The sequence below is a fragment of the Cornus florida genome, unplaced genomic scaffold (assembly GCF_030987335.1).
Source record: "Cornus florida cultivar Cherokee Brave unplaced genomic scaffold, ASM3098733v1 CherokeeBrave_3.0.0_Hap2_Chr05, whole genome shotgun sequence".
NCBI classification, from domain to species: Eukaryota; Viridiplantae; Streptophyta; class Magnoliopsida; order Cornales; family Cornaceae; genus Cornus; species Cornus florida.
The window spans coordinates 83,573,394-83,594,150 of record NW_026775575.1 but is presented as its reverse complement, the minus strand read 5'-3'; the positions used below and the strand labels follow the sequence as shown (position 1 = coordinate 83,594,150).

Sequence of the window (20,757 nt, the reverse complement as noted above, 5' to 3'; positions counted from 1 at the left end):
ATTGAAAAATAAATAAAAAACATCACATGGTAACATTAGATATTAGCGGCTATAAATAATAAAAATAGAGAAAGTACACTTAGATGGTAAAGTCATATCAACCAAGGCCAGATGATGCACCTTTTAAAAGTATAAGAGTTGTTTGCTTAAGAAGGTAACATACAAAGGCCAGGAAAAATAGAAGATTCAATTTTTTTTTTTTTTTTTTTTTCTCTTTTTTATTTTAAAATTCTGTATTCCCTTTATTCAATCAATCCTTTATTTTTACCCTTAAAAGTTTTCTCATTTTTTTTTCTTTTTATTTTCTTCTTCTTTTTATTTTTCTCTTCATTTGTTTTTATTATTGTAGTTAAACAAATGTAATGAATTTTTTTTTTAATCTGAAAAAAAAACCAATATAATGTAAGCATCATTTTTTAAAATAAATACTAAAAATAGAGAAAGTACATTTAGGTGGTAAAGTCATATCAACCCAGGCCAGATGATGCAACTTTTAAAAGTACAGGGCCTGTTTGGTATCTGTTTTGCTTCATGTGTTTTTGTTGCAGGCCTGCTACAATAGTAATTTTTTAGCCCAAAATATGTTTGGTTCGGTCTACTTTGTTGCCAATAGTGTCAAAACAGATTCAATTTTTAGGCCAAAAATTAAAACACCATTTTGGTGTTTTACTGTGTTTTGGGTACTATTGACCCAAATAATCACTTTAGCAGAAGAAGTAAAAACACCACTCAAACTAGACTTGCGACACGTACATAAACCAAACTTAAAACATTTCAGTCATTTTCTAGGGTTTCTAGAGAGCTCGAGCGGTGGCGATTTTGGGGCGACTGTGCTGTGTGCTTGTTTGGCTAAAATCCACCAAACCGACCACCGATCTTTGCTCTTTTGTTGTCTTGGTCGAAGAACAAGGCAAGAATCGGAGAATCTAAAGCGATTATGGCTCGAAAATAGGTCATCGTATAAGCGATTGTGGCGATTTTGTGGCGACTCTACACTATGTGCTTGTTTGGCTGAAAACGATGACCGATCCTTGCTTTCAGTGGTGTTTTTGCTCAATCTGACCATCGATCTTTTCCATTTGTTGTCTTCGTCGAAGATCAAGGCAGGTTTGAGCAAATTTTACCTTTTTATTTCCTAAACATTTAAGTTCATTGATTTGAAACCCTATTTTTTTTTTTCTTCTGAAAAACGACCACAAATGCAAGTTTTCTGAGCTTTGATTTGGTTCATTTTTCTTCAAAATCATGCTTATTTATTTGTTTATGAATCAATCAAGTTGCTTCCAAATGTCTCTTGTCTTGGCCTGTTGGACCTCTTGTCTTGGCCTGTTGGAGATTGGGTCTGTCTCATATTTATGTTGGTTTTCAAGTTGTCTATGATCGATTTAAGTTTGATTGCAAGAAAGGGTTGAAGTTGTGATGATTTAGGTTATATTTTCGTCGCATATTTAATTTTTATTTTTGAAAAATTCCTAAAAATAACGAAATTCGATTGGAGAATTGGAATCCCCAGAAAGAACATATACGCATTGTTTTAATTATAGATATAATTTTATATGCACGGCAATTTTTCAATTTTGGGAAATTGAGTAGTCTCTCAACTCTCAAGCCCTCTCTCTGCAACTGCTAACTTGTATGTATGGGTGTTTTAATTTTTTTTAAGCAATCAATTAATCAAGTTCTGTAATTCTTGTTTTGCAAACTAAATCCTATTTGGTGAATTTTTTTACCGTCTTTTTTATTATTTCTTGCATAATGTGGTTGCCCTCGAATTCAAACATTATTTTGCCATAAAACCTCATCCATTGATCGAATTCGTTAGTGTTAAAATTGTTGTTGAGGTGCATTTTTCCCGTTCTCTTTGCTGGTTTATAGCTTCAGAGGCTTTCAAAAAGTAGACAAATTCTTGCACTTTTTGTATACTTGTAATTATGAAACTTCATTTTATGGTTCAATGTTGCAGTGACCCTCATATATTTCTAGTTTCTGGCAAAATTAAACCTGTTTATGAGAAGGCATTGGTGTTGTATACTGACACCTCAAACTTTATCACTTGATGCAACTTGTAAGTGGTTTTCCTCTCTAGGATTCATAACTCTAGATTACATATTTCCTATGCGTGTATATTTTAGTTTAAAGTGATTGGTTGAATTTGAATACCGCATAACCATATATACTTTTTACTGTTATTCTGAAACAATTAAGTAGAATTAAAGAAGAAAGATACCATAGCATGTGAATTGAGCAAGGCTATGTAGTTAAATAGAAGACTGTGTTGATCAATCAATGAATTTGAGGTTTCAATTTTTAGTTGAGTATTGAGGAGTACTATTTCCAGTTTCACTTCACTTCTAATGTACTTACCAATTCTGTGCTATGTAAAATGCAAATGGCTTTAGATGATCCTCTTGATGTATTTTTAACAAATTTAACCCAAAATATTTGCTTTGTTTTTTGTTCTATTTTTCTCTTGATATTGGCATGTTCATTCAATACCACTTTGGAATCACTCTCTCACAATCTATGTCTATGTATCAAGATATCAAACTTGGTCAAAATCTCGATGTTTGTCAATACTGACATATGTCCTCCCCAGTTTTAGCTGTCTAGTAGAATTGTGCGACCAAACAAATTGGATGCTCTTATATGCCAGACGGGAGCCTGTATTAAATAAATTATGACCTAGTTTTTATTTGTGTTTTGGCATGCCAAATTTCTTACTTGTTGATGTTGTTTCTGCAAATTTAGTTCAAGGAATATGAGTTCCTTTTAATACTTAAATGATGCTATAGCCCATAGATGGTTAATGATCTGTTTTCCTATCCCTGGTGTGTCTGTGTAACAGGGAGTTCATGATATATTCCAAGGTTCACCGGATCGGTCGTCCAGATGAACCAAGAATAAACAAGATTGTGTTCATTGGGAAAAAGTTAGACGGACAGGAATTAGAGAAAGGTTTCTAGTCTTGTTTACTGTAATAGTAGTATCTAATTAAACATTTGGGATTGTGATTTTTTTTTCTGGTCTAACATATTGTACTCTGTCATAAGTGGATATGTACTGGGACTTGGGGATAAATTGTTTTTTTTTTCGAAAATCACTTGGGGATAAATTGTTGTTGTCAATAAGAACCTCAAGTTTCCTGGATTTTTTGAAGAATGATGAATATAATATATGCAGTAAGCCATTAACTTTTTATGTGTTTGGTTATTTGTTTTGGTATACTAATCTGTTTGCATAGTGGATTTATTTAGTCAGTTTCTATATAATGCCAGATTGCGAGGACAGGATTTTTTTTGCCATTGTATATATATATACAAGGCAAATGAAATAAATAGCTTAGATAGGCCGAGCCTATACTTTTTTTGCCATTGTATATATATATACACATGTTTGTGTGTTTAAATTTCAATATATTTATTAAAAATATATAGACTATTTATATAGAAATAAATTTATAAATATATTTAAAATTTATAAAAATAAATTAAAAGCAGTGATAACCAAACATGTTTTTTATTTCTGTTTTATTTTTTTTTTACAGCAGTTGGAGTTACCAAATATGTTTTGTTTTCAAAATTCTTAAAACGCATGGCTTACCAAACATGTTTTACATGTTTCTGTTTCCAACATTTTCATAACAAAACATCGTTCCCAAACGTGTTTCCGATTTTTGCCAAAACACTCTAATAGTAAAAACATTGTTTCTGTTTTAGCCAAAAGCAAAACGCATGCGACGGCCCTAAGAGTTGTTTGCTTAAGAAGGTAACATGCAAAGGGTTAGGAAAAAGAGAAGATTCATTTTTTTTTTTTTATTGATTCTCTTTAAAAAGTTTGTATTCCCTTTATTCAACCAATCCTTTATTTTTACCCTTCAAAGTTTTCTCATTTTTTTTCTTTTTATTTTCTTCTTCTTTTTATTTTTTTCTTCATTTGTTTTTATTATTGTAGTTAATCAAATGTAATGAATTTTTTTAAAAATTTTAAAAAAACCAATATAATGTAAGCATCATTTTTTAAAATAACTCAAACATTTTTTCATCAAACACTGTACAACAAGTTAGTCACCAAATATGTTTTTATTTCAAAATAAATCACACCACAAAAATATATTTTTATATATCTATTTCATATTAAGTTGAAAATGCAAAATAGAATTTGTTGCCAAGAAAATCCTTAATGTCCAAATTTATGCTTTCGAATGTTACCTCAGTTGTTTTTTGAATTAGGAGTATTATATACAATATGAATTTAGAATACGACACCATTATTGCACTAATATTTCTCGACTTGTCGTCTTTGTGCCCCGTTAGCTATTTATCATGTTTAATAGGGTGAATTCCTTACTCCGTCCCTACAAAATCTTGAGGGGCAAACCTCTCCAGCTAGTTCACCTTCAATTTCTTATCGTGCGCTTTACTTGGCTTAGAATTTTACACGTCATCTATAATTTTAACTTTGGTTGATGGTGCATGGTTTTGGTGGGTCCATTTGAGCAAATCAAAACTTCTTTCGTTAACTCGGAAAATTCTGTTTTAATATATTTACTATTAAAAACAACAGTTCAATGAAATATGAATTCAAATTCCAACTCATGTGTGTCATCTTCGGATGAATAGCAGAGAGGTGTACTACAAAGTGTGTGGCCAGTATAGTTTTTTCTCATAATATTTTTCTTTGGATTTTCAATGATAGGAAAGAAAATAGAAGGAGATAATTAGTATTAATTACTTATCGTGGTTGGTTGATAAAATAATAATAACCATGTTAGGATAAAAGAGTAAATTATTACTTGAACAGTATCCATTAGAAATAATATATATTGCTAAAAGACTTAAACGGATTGGAGAAGCAGCAAAATAAAATTATCACTTTTCCACACTTCTTGATTATGCTATTGTGTCAAGTACACTCTTTCAGTAATATGAAATAACATACTTGAGGCCAGCTCTACTGTGTTTGTAATGTGGCACAACAGACAGACATGAGCATAAATTAAAGAAAAATGGTTTTCTGGAAGTGGCTCCTAATTGTGCAAAAATTAGCCGTTTTTATAAGTATTTCACACTCACAGGTATGCTTTACCAATTTCTTCACTAATTTTCATATAATTGGTTAAAACTAATTAGGAATTTTTTACCATTTTTAAGGGCTCAAAAGGGATACTAATGACAATGAGAACAAGAAATAGAGGAATTAAGAGGCAGAAGAATCAGATTTGTTTGCCAAACACGACACAGAATAATAAAGACACAAAAAGATTATTTCAAATTTCAAAGTGTAGATGTGGTATTTGAGAAAAATAATCATTTACCTATAAAGTCAAGGTTAGAATGTCGCTTCTTTTAATATTGGAGTCCAATTTAGGAAAATAGAGTGGCAATATGCTTTTCTTTTTTAAAATACAAAAATAAAGAAAATAAGTTATTACCACAATTAATTAAATGTTCTATAATTAAACATTCTATTTTCACACCCAAATAAAACAAATATTTGTTAAATTAAAGGAAAATGATATTATTGACTGGTTATTCCAAATTTCAACTTAAATAGGCATCATTACTACTCTCGTTTGTTTCCATAAAATATAACCTTTTTTTTTTTTTTTCCTAGTTGGTACTCACACGCACTTGTCTCTTTTGAGATTTGAACCTCTGACCTCCTGTTGGTAATACTTCCTTTCCCTTTCCTTATCTTTTTAGTTTTCTATAGCCATATCATCATCTTCTTTTTATTTATTTTTCACAACAAGTTTCAAGGTACTCAAATTTAATAATTAGATTTGTACAAAATTTAGAGTAAAAACTGAAATATTTTATAATTTTTCCATGCTTTCACAATTTTTTTTTTTTAAATTTCTCTTCTTGTCTTTGTTTTTGGGAGTTAGATAGATCATTAATCTTGATCAATATAGCAATTAACAAATTCCTATCAAAGTAATAGATAAATATTAATGATCAAAAACAAAATCTGAAGTATCTTAATGGTCCTTACAGAGATACAATTCGAAATATAAAACAACTATACGTATACATGGTGATTGAAACTTTAATCTCCAACAAAGATACTAGATTAGGATACACTTATAAAAAAAATTACAACTTTCTAAATAGTCAATTACCTTATATTTTATAATGGGTCCCATTATATTTGACACACAGGTAGCCACATAGACTCGGTGAAGTAGTAGGTTTTTATTTGTCGAGCCAAATAGCAGGACTCTAAATGTTAAGAAATTAGGAAGGGGTTTACACATTTAGGGCCTGTTTGGATTGGCTCTTCAAACGCTGCTTTTGACTTTTTAGACTTGAAAGCTATTTTGAGTGGTGTTTGCCTAATTTTTTAGAAGAACTTTTGGACCTTAGAAGAGCGTTTAACGCTCTTCTTTAAAACACACTGGAAGTTGTTTATGAGTTTAATGAAACTTTCAATATTCCAAGCGTACCCTTCTCTTTAGGCAGTGAGAAAATAAAATTACAATATATGCCATTATAAAAAGGCGTCTTCTTCCAAAACCCTAACACAACTCAAAGGACAATTTTTACAACTCAAGCACAGGGCGATATGAAAGTTTATCATCATATTCGGTAAATATGTTGATTCCTTTTGTCAAGGTCAGCTCCCCAAGCCGATCTTCATCCGTTTTCTCATCCTTCTGTATGAAAGCATGAAGAAGGGGAATATTTTGATTTACGGGAGAAAGGGCCTCTTTTGGAATCAGGAAAGCGAAGAACCATTGGTTATTGATATTAGCATATAGAAGAAAAACTTCATTGTTTGAGTTTTGCACTATGAAATGTCTTTTCGGAAGGAGATGGAAGTGAAATGGCTTAGAAACCATTGTTGTATTGGTCGGAGGGTCAATATATACGTGTTTAAATAAGTGGTTTGGTCCTTTTGGTTGTTTGATGTTCTTGGTGGCTGTTTGGTATCCTCTTTTGTGACATTTGTGTTCTAAAATATATAATGAAAAAGTGATGTCCTGTAATTTTAATTTGATAAAAGTCTAATATTCTATCATAGTTTGGCTCTCTAATTTGAACTAAACATTCCATCTTTGACCTCTAACAATGCAAGAATCTGTTTGTGTTTATTTTATTATTATTATTTTTTTTTTCACTTGAACAGGCTTTCCCCCTCCATTTGACTTCATTTTTCCCCCTCCATTTGACTTCATTCTTTAATTTTTCTACTTATTCAATATATTGCTGATTAGGTATCAAAATCTAATTTTTTTCATGGATAAAAAAATTTCTCAAATCCCAATTTTTTGTTAGGTTGCTTTTACCTACAGAAATGCTTACTAGGTGAGCATATGTTCTAACTTCAAATATTAGGTTAGGTTGCTTTTGGTATGGATAATAATTTTTTATTATCAGTGAATTTATTATTTTGTAGATAAATACTACTTGATTGACTGAGAAAATACTGGAGAGTTATTCGGAACTTATGTCTAGATAAATATTTTATTTTGTCATATTAATGATGAAATTATGTCTAGGTAAATATTTTATTTTGTCATATTAGTGATGAGATGGAATTGGTATTTTTTTTTTTAGCACAATATACTGTTGGTATGTGAAATTAAATTTGATTATATTGAAAGTTTTTTTTGTCTATGCTTAGAAAAGAGTTGGGTATGAAAAAACAGTTAAATACTTTAGGTTACCAAAGAGTCCAAAATAACAATAAGGGCAAAATAGTTATTTCAATAATATAAGAGCTTCAACAAATACTTTGCCAAACATTTAGAAAAACTCTTCTGGTATTAAAAGCTCTCCTAAAATAGCTTCCAAACACTAACACATAAGCCAAATGAAAGTAATAGCTTCTATTTCTCTTTCTCTTTTGCCTAAAAGCAGAAGCAAAAGTTATGCCAAACGAGCCCTAAGAATAATTAAGATTTAGATATAATTTTTTTTTTTAGGTAATTAAATTTTATTTGTTCTTTGTTTTCCAACCATTACATCACTCGGCTTCAAAATGATCACAAATCCAAATAAAAATCGGAACAACCTAAACGTGAGTTGTCGCCGGTTAATCCAACAGAACTCAAAAACTAAAACCAATGCAATCAAGAATTGGTTTTAAGTTCCGAGAACCGTATTCATATTTTCTATTAAGAAATGTAGAAATAACTCAATAGCAAGTTTAAAAATAAAATAAAATAAATCAAATTGAATAAGTTGAGGATGTGTTACAAGGTGTACAAAAAGAATTCTTATGTTAGAAATTTGAATCAGCACATCTCACCATTATTAAAGGAAATTACAGCACATTACAACCAAATTCATACCTCGAATTAGTTAAAATTGGTTCAAGATTTTAGTGGTGAGGAGTTTCGAATTTACACTATAAATATCTTCCAAAGAAGATTGGAATTTCACCAAATTCATTCTATTCAACAATTTAAAAAAAAGAAGATGGGTTTGAGATTAAGTCTTAAGACAATTTCTCTGCTGCTAATTCTAGCGCGTGTTGCAGAAGGAGCCGTTTATGATGTAACAAAATTTGGTGCCAAGCCCAATGCAGATATTAGACAGGTGAGTGCTATACACACACACACACACACATATATGATGTTCAAGTCCTATGAACTTAAATAATTTTGTTTACAATCACTCGTTACTCATTCTTGATTTTTAGGCTCTTTTGACTGCTTGGAGAATGGCATGTGGAACGAGAACTGCAAGCACAATTATAATTCCAGCAGCCACATTTTCGTTAAGTCAGATACTTCTTCAAGGTCCTTGTGGTGCCCCTATTGGGATTGAGCTCAAAGGCATCCTGAAGGCCCCTCCTCTCAATCAAATCAAAGCTGATGCCTGGGTTGTTTTCCAGAAAGTTGACCGCTTAAGCCTATCAGGTGGTGGAACTTTCGATGGCATGGGTGCCGAAGCTTGGAAAACTTGTGTCCCAAAGAAAAAATGCCCTCCACGTCCTTCTGTAAGTAGATTCATATAAATATTTATATATGTATACATATATATAATACATTTGCTTCCGAAATTTCAAACTTTAAATAATTTTGTTCCATATATGTAATTTTCCTTAATGAGTTGTATGTTGTCTTTGTGACTGGATGATATATAACATGCAGGGTGTACGGTTCAACTATGTAAACAATTCTATGATCAATGACATAACTTCCAAGGACCCCAAAATGTTTCATATTACTGTTTTCGGAGGCACTAATGTGACTTTTCAAAGACTTACCATCGTTGCACCAGAAGATAGCAGGAACACTGATGGACTCCACATTGCACGTACAAGCAACATAAAAGTCCTTGATTCAAAAATAGGAACCGGGGATGACTGCATATCATTTGGCGATGGTGCCCAAAATATTCACATTGAAAAGGTGAAATGTGGACCTGGTCATGGCATCAGCATTGGAAGTCTCGGCAAGTACCCAAGTGAACAACCTGTTTCTGGAATTACAGTTAAGGACTGCACCCTCACTAGGACAATGTATGGAGCAAGAATAAAAACATGGCGTGGATCCCCTCCTAGCACCGCCTCTGATATTCGTTTTGACGGCATTACCATGGACAATGTTGCAAACCCCATCATCATCGATCAAGAATACTGCGATGCAAGATTTAAATGCCCAGCTAAGGTACTTAGACTTGGACTAAAAATCAATCAATTTTATTATTATTTTTTTATATTGTTTTCTTTTTCAACAAACAAAGAAATTTAACAATTTCATTGATTTGCTAATCATTTTCGATGTTTAATTTCAGCCTCCATCTAAAGTTAAGATCAGCAAAGTGAGCTTCAAAAACATTAAAGGCAGCTCCAAAACCCCGGCTGCTGTCAAGCTTCTTTGTAGCAAGGATGTGCCATGCGAAAATGTGGAGTTTGGTGACATTGAGCTGACCCATAATGGAGGCCCTGCCAAGTCCGAAATTACAAATGTTAAGCCAATTGCTTGTGGCAGAGTAAATCCTGCACTGGGAAGAGCTTAATCTTCTTGGTTCTAATCAACTCCAAAGGAAGGTTGAACAAAAGTTGTTTCGTGAGTCGCTATTTTATTTTCTCCTATTCATGCTAAATGCATGATATTAATGTCGACAAAAGCAGTGTATTGTTTATTGATAAATAAACACTGATTTGATTTACCTGATGGGCCTCACAATTGAAAATTATAACATTATTCAATTTTTATTGTGGTGTCCTTTATAACAAACGAATATCAAATAAATTATAACCAAAAAAAAAATTGTATGGAGTGGAGTGTTTAAAAATAAATAAAAAATATCAAAGGGAAACATTAGATATTAGCGACTATAAATAATAAAAATAGAGAAAGTACACTTAGGTGGTAAAGTCATATATCAACGCCAGATGATTCACCTTCTAAAAGTATAAGAATTAGTTTGCTTAAGAAGGTAACATACAAAGGGTTAGCAAAAAGTGAAGATTCATTTTTTTTTTTTTTTTTATTGATTATCTTTAAAAAATTTATATTCCCTTTATTCAATCAATCCTATATTTTTACCCTTCAAAGTTTTCTCATTTTTCTTCTTTTTATTTTCTTCTTCTTTTTATTTTTTTTCTTCATTTGTTTTTATTATTCTAGTTAAACAAATGTAATGAATTTTTTTTAATTTTAAAAAAACTAATATAATGTAAGCATCATTTTTTTAAATAACTCAATCATTTTTTCATAAAACACTATACAACAAGTTAGTCACCAAATATGTTTTTGTTTCAAAATAGATCACAATCATCACACCACAAAAATATATTTTTATATATCTATTTCATATTAAGTCAAAAATGCAAAATAGAATTTTTTGCCAAGAAAATCATTAATGTCCAAATTTATGCTTTTGAATGTTACCTAGCTATTTTTTGAATTATGGGTATTATATACAACAATATGAATTTAGAATACGATACCATTATTGCACTAATATTTCTCGGCTTGTCGTCTTTGTGCACCATTAGCTAATAAAAAAATATTTTAACGTGCGCTTTACTTGGCTTAGAATTTTACACGTCAACTGTAATATTAACATTTTTTTTTTTTTTTTTTTTTTTCAGTGGTAAACTATAATATTAACATTGGTTGATGGTGTGTGGTTTTGGTGGGTCCACCATTTGAGCAAATCAAAAGTTCTTTCATTAACTCGGAAAATTTTGTTTTAATATATTTACTACTAGAAACAACAGTTCAATGAAATACGAATTCAAATTCCAACTCATGTGTGTGTCCTCTTCTGTTTTAATATATTTACTACTAGAAACAACAGTTCAATGAAATATGAATTCAAATTCCAACTCATGTGTGTGTCCTCTTCGGATGAATAGCAGAGAGGTGTACTACATAGTGTGTGGCCAGTATAGTTTTGTCTCAAAATATTTTTCTTTGGGTTTTCAATATTTCTCTCGGTATTTTTTAAAAGAAAAAAATAATAATGATATTAGTTAGGCGAGAAAGGAAAAAAAATAGAAGGAGATAATTAGTGTTAACTACATATCGTAGTTGGTTGATAAATAAATAAAAAAAATGATAATAACCATGCTAGGAAAAAAGAGTAAATTATTACCTGAACAGTATCCTTTAGAAATAATATATACTGCTAAAAGACTTAAACGAGGCAAAATAAAATTATGACTTTTCCACACTTCTTGATTATGCTATTGTGTCTAGTACACTCTTTCAGTAATATGAACAACAGACAAGACATGAGCATAAATTAAAGAAAAATGGTTTTCTGGATGTGGCTCCTAATTGTGCAAAAATTAGCCCTTTTTAAGTATGTCACGCTCACTGGTATGCTAGTCTTTACCAATTTCTTCACTAACTTTCATATAATTGGTTAAAACTAATTAGGAACTTTTTACCAATTTGAGGGCTCAAAAGGGATAATAATGGCAATGAGAACAAGAAATAGAGGAATAGAGAGGCAGAAGAATCAGATTTGTTTGACAAACAAGACACAAAGCAATATAGACACAAAAAGATTATTTCAAATTTCAAAGTGTAGATGTGGTATTTGAGAAAAATAATCATTTACATATAGAGTCAAGGTTAGAATGTCACTTCTTTTAATATTGGAGTGCAATTTAGGAAAATAGAGTGGGAATATGCTTTTCTTTTTTTAAATACAAAAATAAAGAAAATAAGTTATTACCATAATTAATTAAATGTTCTATAATTAAACATTTTATTTTCACACCCAAAGAAAACAAATATTCGGTAAATTAAAGGAAAATAATATTATTGACGACATTAATACCCCGACTTAAAATAGATAAATATAAAAATATGACGTGGTTATTCCAAATTTCAACTTAAATGGGCACCATCATAACTCTCGTTTGTTTCCATAAAATACTCCCTTCCCTTTCCTTATATTTTCAGTTTTCTATAGCCCCTTTCCGTATCTTTTTAGTTTTCTACTGGCATATCATCATCTTCTTTTTATTTTATTTTTCACAGTAAGTTTCAAGGTACTCAAATTTAATAATTAGATTTGTACAAAATCTAGAGTAAAAACTGAAATATTTTATAATTCTTCCATGCTTTCACAATTTTTTTTTTTTTAAATTTCTGTTCTTGTCATTGTTTTTGGGAGTTAGATAGATCATTAACTTTGATCAATATAGCAATTAATAAATTCCTATCAAAGTAATAGATAAATGTTAATAATCAAAAACAAAATCTGAAGTATCTCAATGGTCCTTATAGAGATGCAATTTGAAATATAAAACAAATATAAATATACATGGTGGTTGAAACTTTAATCTCCAACAACGATACTAGATTAAGATACATTTATAAAAAAAATTACAACTTTCTCAATAGTCAATTACCTTATATTTTATAATGGATACAATTATATTTGACACATGGGCAGCCTCATAGACTCGGTGAAGTAGAAGGTTTATATTTGTTGGGCCAAATAGCAGGACTCTAAATGTTAAGAAATTTTGAAGGGGCTTACACATTTAGAATAGTATAGATATAGATATAATTTTTTTTTTAGATAATTAAATTTTATTTGTTCTTTGTTTCCAACCATTACATCACTTGGCTTCAAAATGTTCACAAATCCCAATTAAATTTAGAACAGCCTAGATGTGAGTTGTCGCCGGTTAATCCAGCAGTACTCAAATACTAAAACCAATGCAATCAAGAATTGGTTTTAAGTTCCGAGAACCGTATTCATATTTTCTATTAAGAAATGTAGAAATAACTCCATTGCAAGTTTAAAAATAAAATAAAATAAATCAAATTGAATAAGTTGGGGATGTGTTACAAGGTGTACAAAAAGAATTCTTATGTTAGAAATTTGAATCAGCACATCTCACCATTATTGAAGGAAATTACAGCACATTACAACCAAATTCATACCTCGAATTAGCAAAAATTGGTTCAAGATTTTAGTGGTGATGAGCTTCGAGTTTACACTATAAATATCTTCCAAAGAAGATTGGAATTTCACCAAATTCATTCTATTCAACAAATTCAAAAAAAGAAGATGGGTTTGAGATTAAGTCTTAAGACAATTTCCCTGCTGCTAATTCTAGCACGTGTTGCAGAAGGAGCCGTTTATGATGTAACAAAATTTGGTGCCAAGCCCAATGCAGATATTAGACAGGTGAGTGCTATACATACACACACACACACATATGATGTTCAAGTCCTATGAACTTAAATAATTTTGTTTACAATCACTCATTACTCATTCTTAATTTTTAGGCTCTTTTGACTGCTTGGAGAATGGCATGTGGAGCGAGAACTGCAAGCACAATTATAATTCCAGCAGCCACATTTTCGTTAAGTCAGATACTTCTTCAAGGTCCTTGTGGTGCCCCTATTGGGATTGAGCTCAAAGGCATCCTGAAGGCCCCTCCTCTCAATCAAATCAAAGCTGATGCCTGGGTTGTTTTCCAGAAAGTTGACCGCTTAAGCCTATCAGGTGGTGGAACTTTCGATGGCATGGGTGCCGAAGCTTGGAAAACTTGTGTCCCAAAGAAAAAATGCCCTCCACGTCCTTCTGTAAGTAGATTCATATAAATATTTATACGTGTATACATATATATAATATATTTGCTTCTGAAATTTCAAACTTCAATTAATTTTGTTCCATATATGTAATTTTCCTTAATAAGTTATATGTCGTCTTTGTGACTGGATGATATATAACATGCAGGGTGTACGGTTCAACTATGTAAACAATTCTATGATCAATGACATAACTTCCAAGGACCCCAAAATGTTTCATATTACTGTTTTCGGAGGCACTAATGTGACTTTTCAAAGACTTACCATCGTTGCACCAGAAGATAGCAGGAACACTGATGGACTCCACATTGCACGTACAAGCAACATAAAAGTCCTTGATTCAAAAATAGGAACCGGGGATGACTGCATATCATTTGGCGATGGTGCCCAAAATATTCACATTGAAAAGGTGAAATGTGGACCTGGTCATGGCATCAGCATTGGAAGTCTCGGCAAGTACCCAAGTGAACAACCTGTTTCTGGAATTACAGTTAAGGACTGCACCCTCACTAGGACAATGTATGGAGCAAGAATAAAAACATGGCGTGGATCCCCTCCTAGCACCGCCTCTGATATTCGTTTTGACGGTATTACCATGGACAATGTTGCAAACCCCATCATCATCGATCAAGAATACTGCGATGCAAGATTTAAATGCCCAGCTAAGGTACTTAGACTTGGACTAAAAATCAATCAATTTTATTATTATTTTTTTATATTGTTTTCTTTTTCAACAAACAAAGAAATTTAACAATTTCATTGATTTGCTAATCATTTTCGATGTTAATTTCAGCCTCCATCTAAAGTTAAGATCAGCAAAGTGAGCTTCAAAAACATTAAAGGCAGCTCCAAAACCCCGGCTGCTGTCAAGCTTCTTTGTAGCAAGGACGTGCCATGCGAAAATGTGGAGTTTGGTGACATTGAGCTGACCCATAATGGAGGCCCTGCCAAGTCCGAAATTACAAATGTTAAGCCAATTGCTTGTGGCAGAGTAAATCCTGCACTGGGAAGAGCTTAATCTTCTTGGTTCTAATCAACTCCAAAGGAAGGTTGAACAAAAGTTGTTTAGTGAGTCGATATTTTATTTTCTCCTATTCATGCTAAATGCATGATATTAATGTTGACAAAAGCAGTGTATTGTTTATTGGTAAATAAACACTTACTTGATTTATCTGATGGGCCTCACAATTGAAAATTATAAAAGTATAAGAGTTGTTTGCTTAAAAAGATAACATACAAAGGGTCAACAAAAAGAGAAGATTCATTTTTTTTTTTTTTTTTTATTGATTATCTTTAAAAAATTTATATTCCCTTTATTCAATCAATCCTTTATTTTTACCCTTCATAGTTTTCTCATTTTTCTTCTTTTTATTTTCTTTCTTTTTTATTTTTTTCTTCATTTGTTTTTATTATTGTAGTTAAACAAATGTAATGAATTTTTTTTTAATTTTAAAAAAACTAATATAATGTAAGCATCATTTTTTAAAATAACTCAAACATTTTTTCATAAAACACTGTACAAAAAGTTAGTCACCAAATATGTTTTTTTTCAAAATAGATCACACCACAAAAATATATTTTTATATATCTATTTCATATTAAGTCGAAAATGCAAAACAGAATTTGTTGCCAAGAAAATCCTTAATGTCCAAATTTATGCTTTTGAATGTTACCCCATTTATTTTTTGAATTAGAGCATCTCCAATTCTAAAACTTATTTTCGCATGCTAAATTTATATTTTGACAGGTGTTACAGTGGCAAAATGGTACATTTTAGCAATTCTGTTCCAATGGTACATTTCACGCAAAATACTATTTTTTAACACCGTCACTATTCTTTTTCAACTACCATTCCCACTATTCATATTTGTATCAGTAATATTAATATTAAGCACATTCCAAGTCAAATTGTAGATATTAGAAAAAAAAATTAAAATTAAACCTAATTAAAAAAAAGTACAAATCTAAAATATCTTGTCAAAAAAGGACCAAAAAAAAAAATTTATAATTTTTTTATCACTATTTGTGAATTAATTTTTTTATATAATTTTTTTTTTTTGGAAATTTATATATGTTATATTATATATATAACATATTATATATTATATATACATTGAGAGATGCGAGTGGGTGATGACTGGTGAGAAATAGTACCGTTTTGAAAAATGAGATGCTATATATGAGAAGAAATTTGAGAATCTCAAATTTTGAGAGCTCAAATAAGAGTTCATTAGAAATGCTCTTTTTTATTCAACTCTCATATTTTGAGTTTGAAAAGCCCAATAAGAGGACAGTGGAGTTGCTCTTAGGAGTATTATATACGATATGAATTTAGAATACGACACCATTATTGCACTAATATTTCTCGGCTGGTCGTCTTTGTGCACCGTTAGCTAATAAAAAAATATTTTATCATGTTTAATATGGTGAATTCCTTATTCCGTACCTACAAAATCTTGAGGGGGCAAACCTCTCCAGCTAGTTCCCCTTCAATTTCTTAACGTGCGCTTTACTTGGCTTAGAATTTTACACGTCAACTACAATATTAACATTGGTTGATGGTGCGCGGTTTTGGTGGGTCCGCCATTTGAGCAAATCAAAACTTCTTTCATTAACTCGGAAAATTCTGTTTTAATATATTTACTACTGGAAACAACAGTTCAATGAAATATGAATTCAAATTCCAACTCATGTGTGTGTCCTCTTCGGATGAATAGCAGAGAGGTGTACTACGTAGTGTGTGGCCAGTATAGTTTTGTCTCATAATATTTTTCTTTGGGTTTTCAATATTTCTCTCGGTATTTTTGAAAAGAAAAAAAAATGATAATATAAGTTAGGCGCAAAAGGAAAGAAAATAGAAAGAGATAATTAGTGTTAACTACTTATTGTGGTTGGTTGATAAATAAAGGGAAAAAATGATAATAACCATGCTAGGAAAAAAGAGTAAATTATTATTTGAACAGTATCCATTAGAAATAATATATATTGCTAAAAGACTTAAACGAGTTCGAGAAGCAGCAAAATAAAATTATGACTTTTTCACACTTCTTGATTATGCTATTGTGTCTAGTACACTCTTTCAGTAAAATGAAATAACATACTTGAGGCCAGCTCTACTGTGTTCGTAATGTGGCACAACAGACAGACATGAGCATAAATTAAAGAAAAATGGTTTTCTGGATGTGGCTCCTAATTGTGCAAAAATTAGCCCTTTTTAAGTATGTCACACTCACTGGTATGCTAGTCTTTACCAATTTCTTCACTAACTTTCATATAATTGGTTAAAACTAATTAGGAACTTTTTACCAATTTGAGGGCTCAAAAGGGATAATAATGGCAATGAGAACAAGAAATAGAGGAATAGAGAGGCTGAAGAATCAGATTTGTTTGACAAACAAGACACAAAGCAATATAGACACAAAAAGATTGTTTCAAATTTCGAAGTGTAGATGTGGTATTTGAGAAAAATAATCATTTACATATAAGGTTAGAATGTCACTTCTTTTAATATTGGAGTGCAATTTAGGAAAATAGAGTGGAAATATGCTTTTCTTTTTTTAAATACAAAAATAAAGAAAATAAGTTGTTACCATAATTAATTAAATGTTCTATAATTAAACATTTTATTTTCACACCCAAAGAAAATAAATATTCGGTAAATTAAAGGAAAATGATATTATTGACGACATTAATATCCCGTCTTAAAATCGATAAATATAAAAATATGACGTGGTTATTCCAAATTTCAACTTAAATAGGCATCATTATTATTCTCGTTTGTTTCCATAAAATACTCCCTTCCCTTTCCTTATATTTTCAGTTTTCTATAGCCCCTTTCCGGTATTTTTTTAGTTTTCTATAGCCATATCATCATCTTCTTTTTATTTTATTTTTCACACTAAGTTTCAAGGTACTCAAATTTAATAATTAGATTTGTACAAAATTTAGAGTCAAAACTGAAATATTTTATAATTTTTCCATGCTTTCACAATTTTTTTTTAAAATTTCTCTTCTTGTCATTGTTTTTGAGAGTTATATAGATCATTAACTTTGATCAATATAGCAATTAACATATTCCTATCAAAGTAATAAATAAATATTAATGATCAAAAACAAAATCTGAAGTATCTCAATGGTCCTTACAGAGATGCAATTTGAAATATAAAACAAATATACATATACATGGTGGTTAAAACTTTAATCTCCAACAAAGATACTAGATTAAGATACACAAAAAAATTACAACTTTCTAAATAGTCAATTACCTTATATTTTATAATGAGTTCCATTATATTTGACACATGGGTAGCCACATAGATTCGGTGAAGTAGAAGGTTTTTATTTGTCGACCAAATAGCAGAACTCTAAATGTTAAGAAATTTTGAAGGGGCTTACACATTTAGAATAGTATAGATATAGATATAATTTTTTTATTTTTAGGTAATTAAATTTTATTTGTTCTTTGTTTTCCAACCACTACATCACTCGGCTTCAAAATGTTCACAAATCTCAATAAAAATCGGACACAGCCTAGACGTGAGTTGTCGCCAATTAATCCAGTACTCAAATACTAAAGCCAATGCAATCAAGAGTTGGTTTTAAGTTCCGAGAACCGTATTCATATTTTCTATTAAGAAATGTAGAAATAACTCGATAGAAAGTTTAAAAATAAAATAAAATAAATCAAATTGAATAAGTTGAGGATATGTTCCAAGGTGTATAAAAAGAATTCTTATGTTAGAAATTTGAATCAGCACATCTCACCATTATTAAAGGAAATTACAGCACATTACAACCAAATTCATACCTCGAATTAGCAAAAATTGGTTCAAGATTTTAGTGGTGATGAGTTTCGAGTTTACACTATAAATATCTTCCAAAGAAGATTGGAATTTCACCAAATTCATTCTATTCAACAAATTCAAAAAAAAAGAAGATGGGTCTGAGATTAAGTCTTAAGACAATTTCTCTGCTGCTAATTCTAGCACGTGTTGCAGAAGGAGCCGTTTATGACGTCACAAAATTTGGTGCCAAGCCCAATGCAGATATTAGACAGGTGAGTGCTATACATACACACACACACACATATGATGTTCAAGTCCTATGAACTTAAATAATTTTGTTTACAATCACTCATTACTCATTCTTGATTTTTAGGCTCTTTTGACTGCTTGGAGAATGGCATGTGGAGCGAGAACTGCAAGCACAATTATAATTCCAGCAGCCACATTTTCGTTAAGTCAGATACTTCTTCAAGGTCCTTGTGGTGCCCCTATTGGGATTGAGCTCAAAGGCATCCTGAAGGCCCCTCCTCTCAATCAAATCAAAGCTGATGCCTGGGTTGTTTTCCAGAAAGTTGACCGCTTAAGTCTATCGGGTGGTGGAACTTTCGATGGCATGGGTGCCGAAGCTTGGAAAACTTGTGTCCCAAAGAAAAAATGCCCTCCACGTCCTTCTGTAAGTAGATTCATATAAATATTTATATCTGTACACATATATATAATATTTGCTTCCGAAATTTCAAACTTTATTTAATTTTGTTCCATATATGTAATTTTCCTTAATGAGTTGTATGTTGTCTTTGTGACTGGATGATATATAACATGCAGGGGGTACGGTTCAACTATGTAAACAATTCTATGATCAATGACATAACTTCCAAGGACCCCAAAATGTTTCATATTACTGTTTTCGGAGGCACTAATGTGACTTTTCAAAGACTTACCATCGTTGCACCAGAAGATAGCAGGAACACTGATGGACTCCACATTGCACGTACAAGCAACATAAAAGTCCTTGATTCAAAAATAGGAACCGGGGATGACTGCATATCATTTGGCGATGGTGCCCAAAATATTCACATTGAAAAGGTGAAATGTGGACCTGGTCATGGCATCAGCATTGGAAGTCTCGGCAAGTACCCAAGTGAACAACCTGTTTCTGGAATTACAGTTAAGGACTGCACCCTCACTAGGACAATGTATGGAGCAAGAATAAAAACATGGCGTGGATCCCCTCCTAGCACCGCCTCTGATATTCGTTTTGACGGTATTACCATGGACAATGTTGCAAACCCCATCATCATCGATCAAGAATACTGCGATGCAAGATTTAAATGCCCAGCTAAGGTACTTAGACTTGGACTAAAAATCAATCAATTTTATTATTATTTTTTTATATTGTTTTCTTTTTCAACAAACAAAGAAATTTAACAATTTCATTGATTTGCTAATCATTTTCGATGTTAATTTCAGCCTCCATCTAAAGTTAAGATCAGCAAAGTGAGCTTCAAAAACATTAAAGGCAGCTCCAAAACCCCGGCTGCTGTCAAGCTTCTTTGTAGCAAGGACGTGCCATGCGAAAATGTGGAGTTTGGTGACATTGAGCTGACCCATAATGGAGGCCCTGCCAAGTCCGAAATTACAAATGTTAAGCCAATTGCTTGTGGCAGAGTAAATCCTGCACTGGGAAGAGCTTAATCTTCTTGGTTCTAATAAACTACAAAGGAAGGTTGAACAAAAATTGTTTCGTGAGTCGCTATTTTATTTTCTCCTATTCATGCTAAATGCCTGATATTAATGTTGACAAACGCAGTGTATTGTTTATTGATAAATAAACACTTATTTGATTTATCTGATGGGCCTCACAATTAAAAATTATAAAATTATTCAATTCATATTGTTATGTCAGTTTCTTTTTTCAGATGTACGTTTGGATTGAGGTTATTATCCTTG

General features: G+C 31.3%; 3 protein-coding genes and 1 long non-coding RNA gene across 4 annotated transcripts; all 4 read left to right on the top strand.

Annotated features, from left to right (window-relative positions):
- The first annotated feature begins 763 nt into the window (after positions 1–763).
- On the top strand, positions 764–3,198 carry LOC132307237 (uncharacterized). Its single transcript, XR_009482192.1, has 2 exons — positions 764–1,107; positions 1,964–3,198. It is a non-coding gene; the product is annotated as an uncharacterized LOC132307237 (long non-coding RNA).
- A 5,225-nt stretch (positions 3,199–8,423) lies between these two features.
- On the top strand, positions 8,424–9,971 carry LOC132309584 (polygalacturonase-like). Its single transcript, XM_059807877.1, has 4 exons — positions 8,424–8,543; positions 8,647–8,946; positions 9,101–9,619; positions 9,747–9,971. Exons 1-4 carry the CDS (start codon positions 8,424–8,426, stop codon positions 9,969–9,971), a joined length of 1,164 nt encoding a protein of 387 aa, XP_059663860.1.
- A 3,525-nt stretch (positions 9,972–13,496) lies between these two features.
- LOC132309583 (polygalacturonase-like) lies at positions 13,497–15,041 on the top strand. Its single transcript, XM_059807876.1, has 4 exons — positions 13,497–13,616; positions 13,718–14,017; positions 14,172–14,690; positions 14,817–15,041. The coding sequence occupies exons 1-4, from the start codon at positions 13,497–13,499 to the stop codon at positions 15,039–15,041; spliced, it is 1,164 nt and encodes a 387-aa protein (XP_059663859.1).
- Positions 15,042–18,959: 3,918 nt separating this feature from the next.
- Positions 18,960–20,502, top strand: LOC132309582 (polygalacturonase-like). Its single transcript, XM_059807875.1, has 4 exons — positions 18,960–19,079; positions 19,181–19,480; positions 19,633–20,151; positions 20,278–20,502. The coding sequence occupies exons 1-4, from the start codon at positions 18,960–18,962 to the stop codon at positions 20,500–20,502; spliced, it is 1,164 nt and encodes a 387-aa protein (XP_059663858.1).
- The last annotated feature ends 255 nt before the right edge of the window (positions 20,503–20,757 follow it).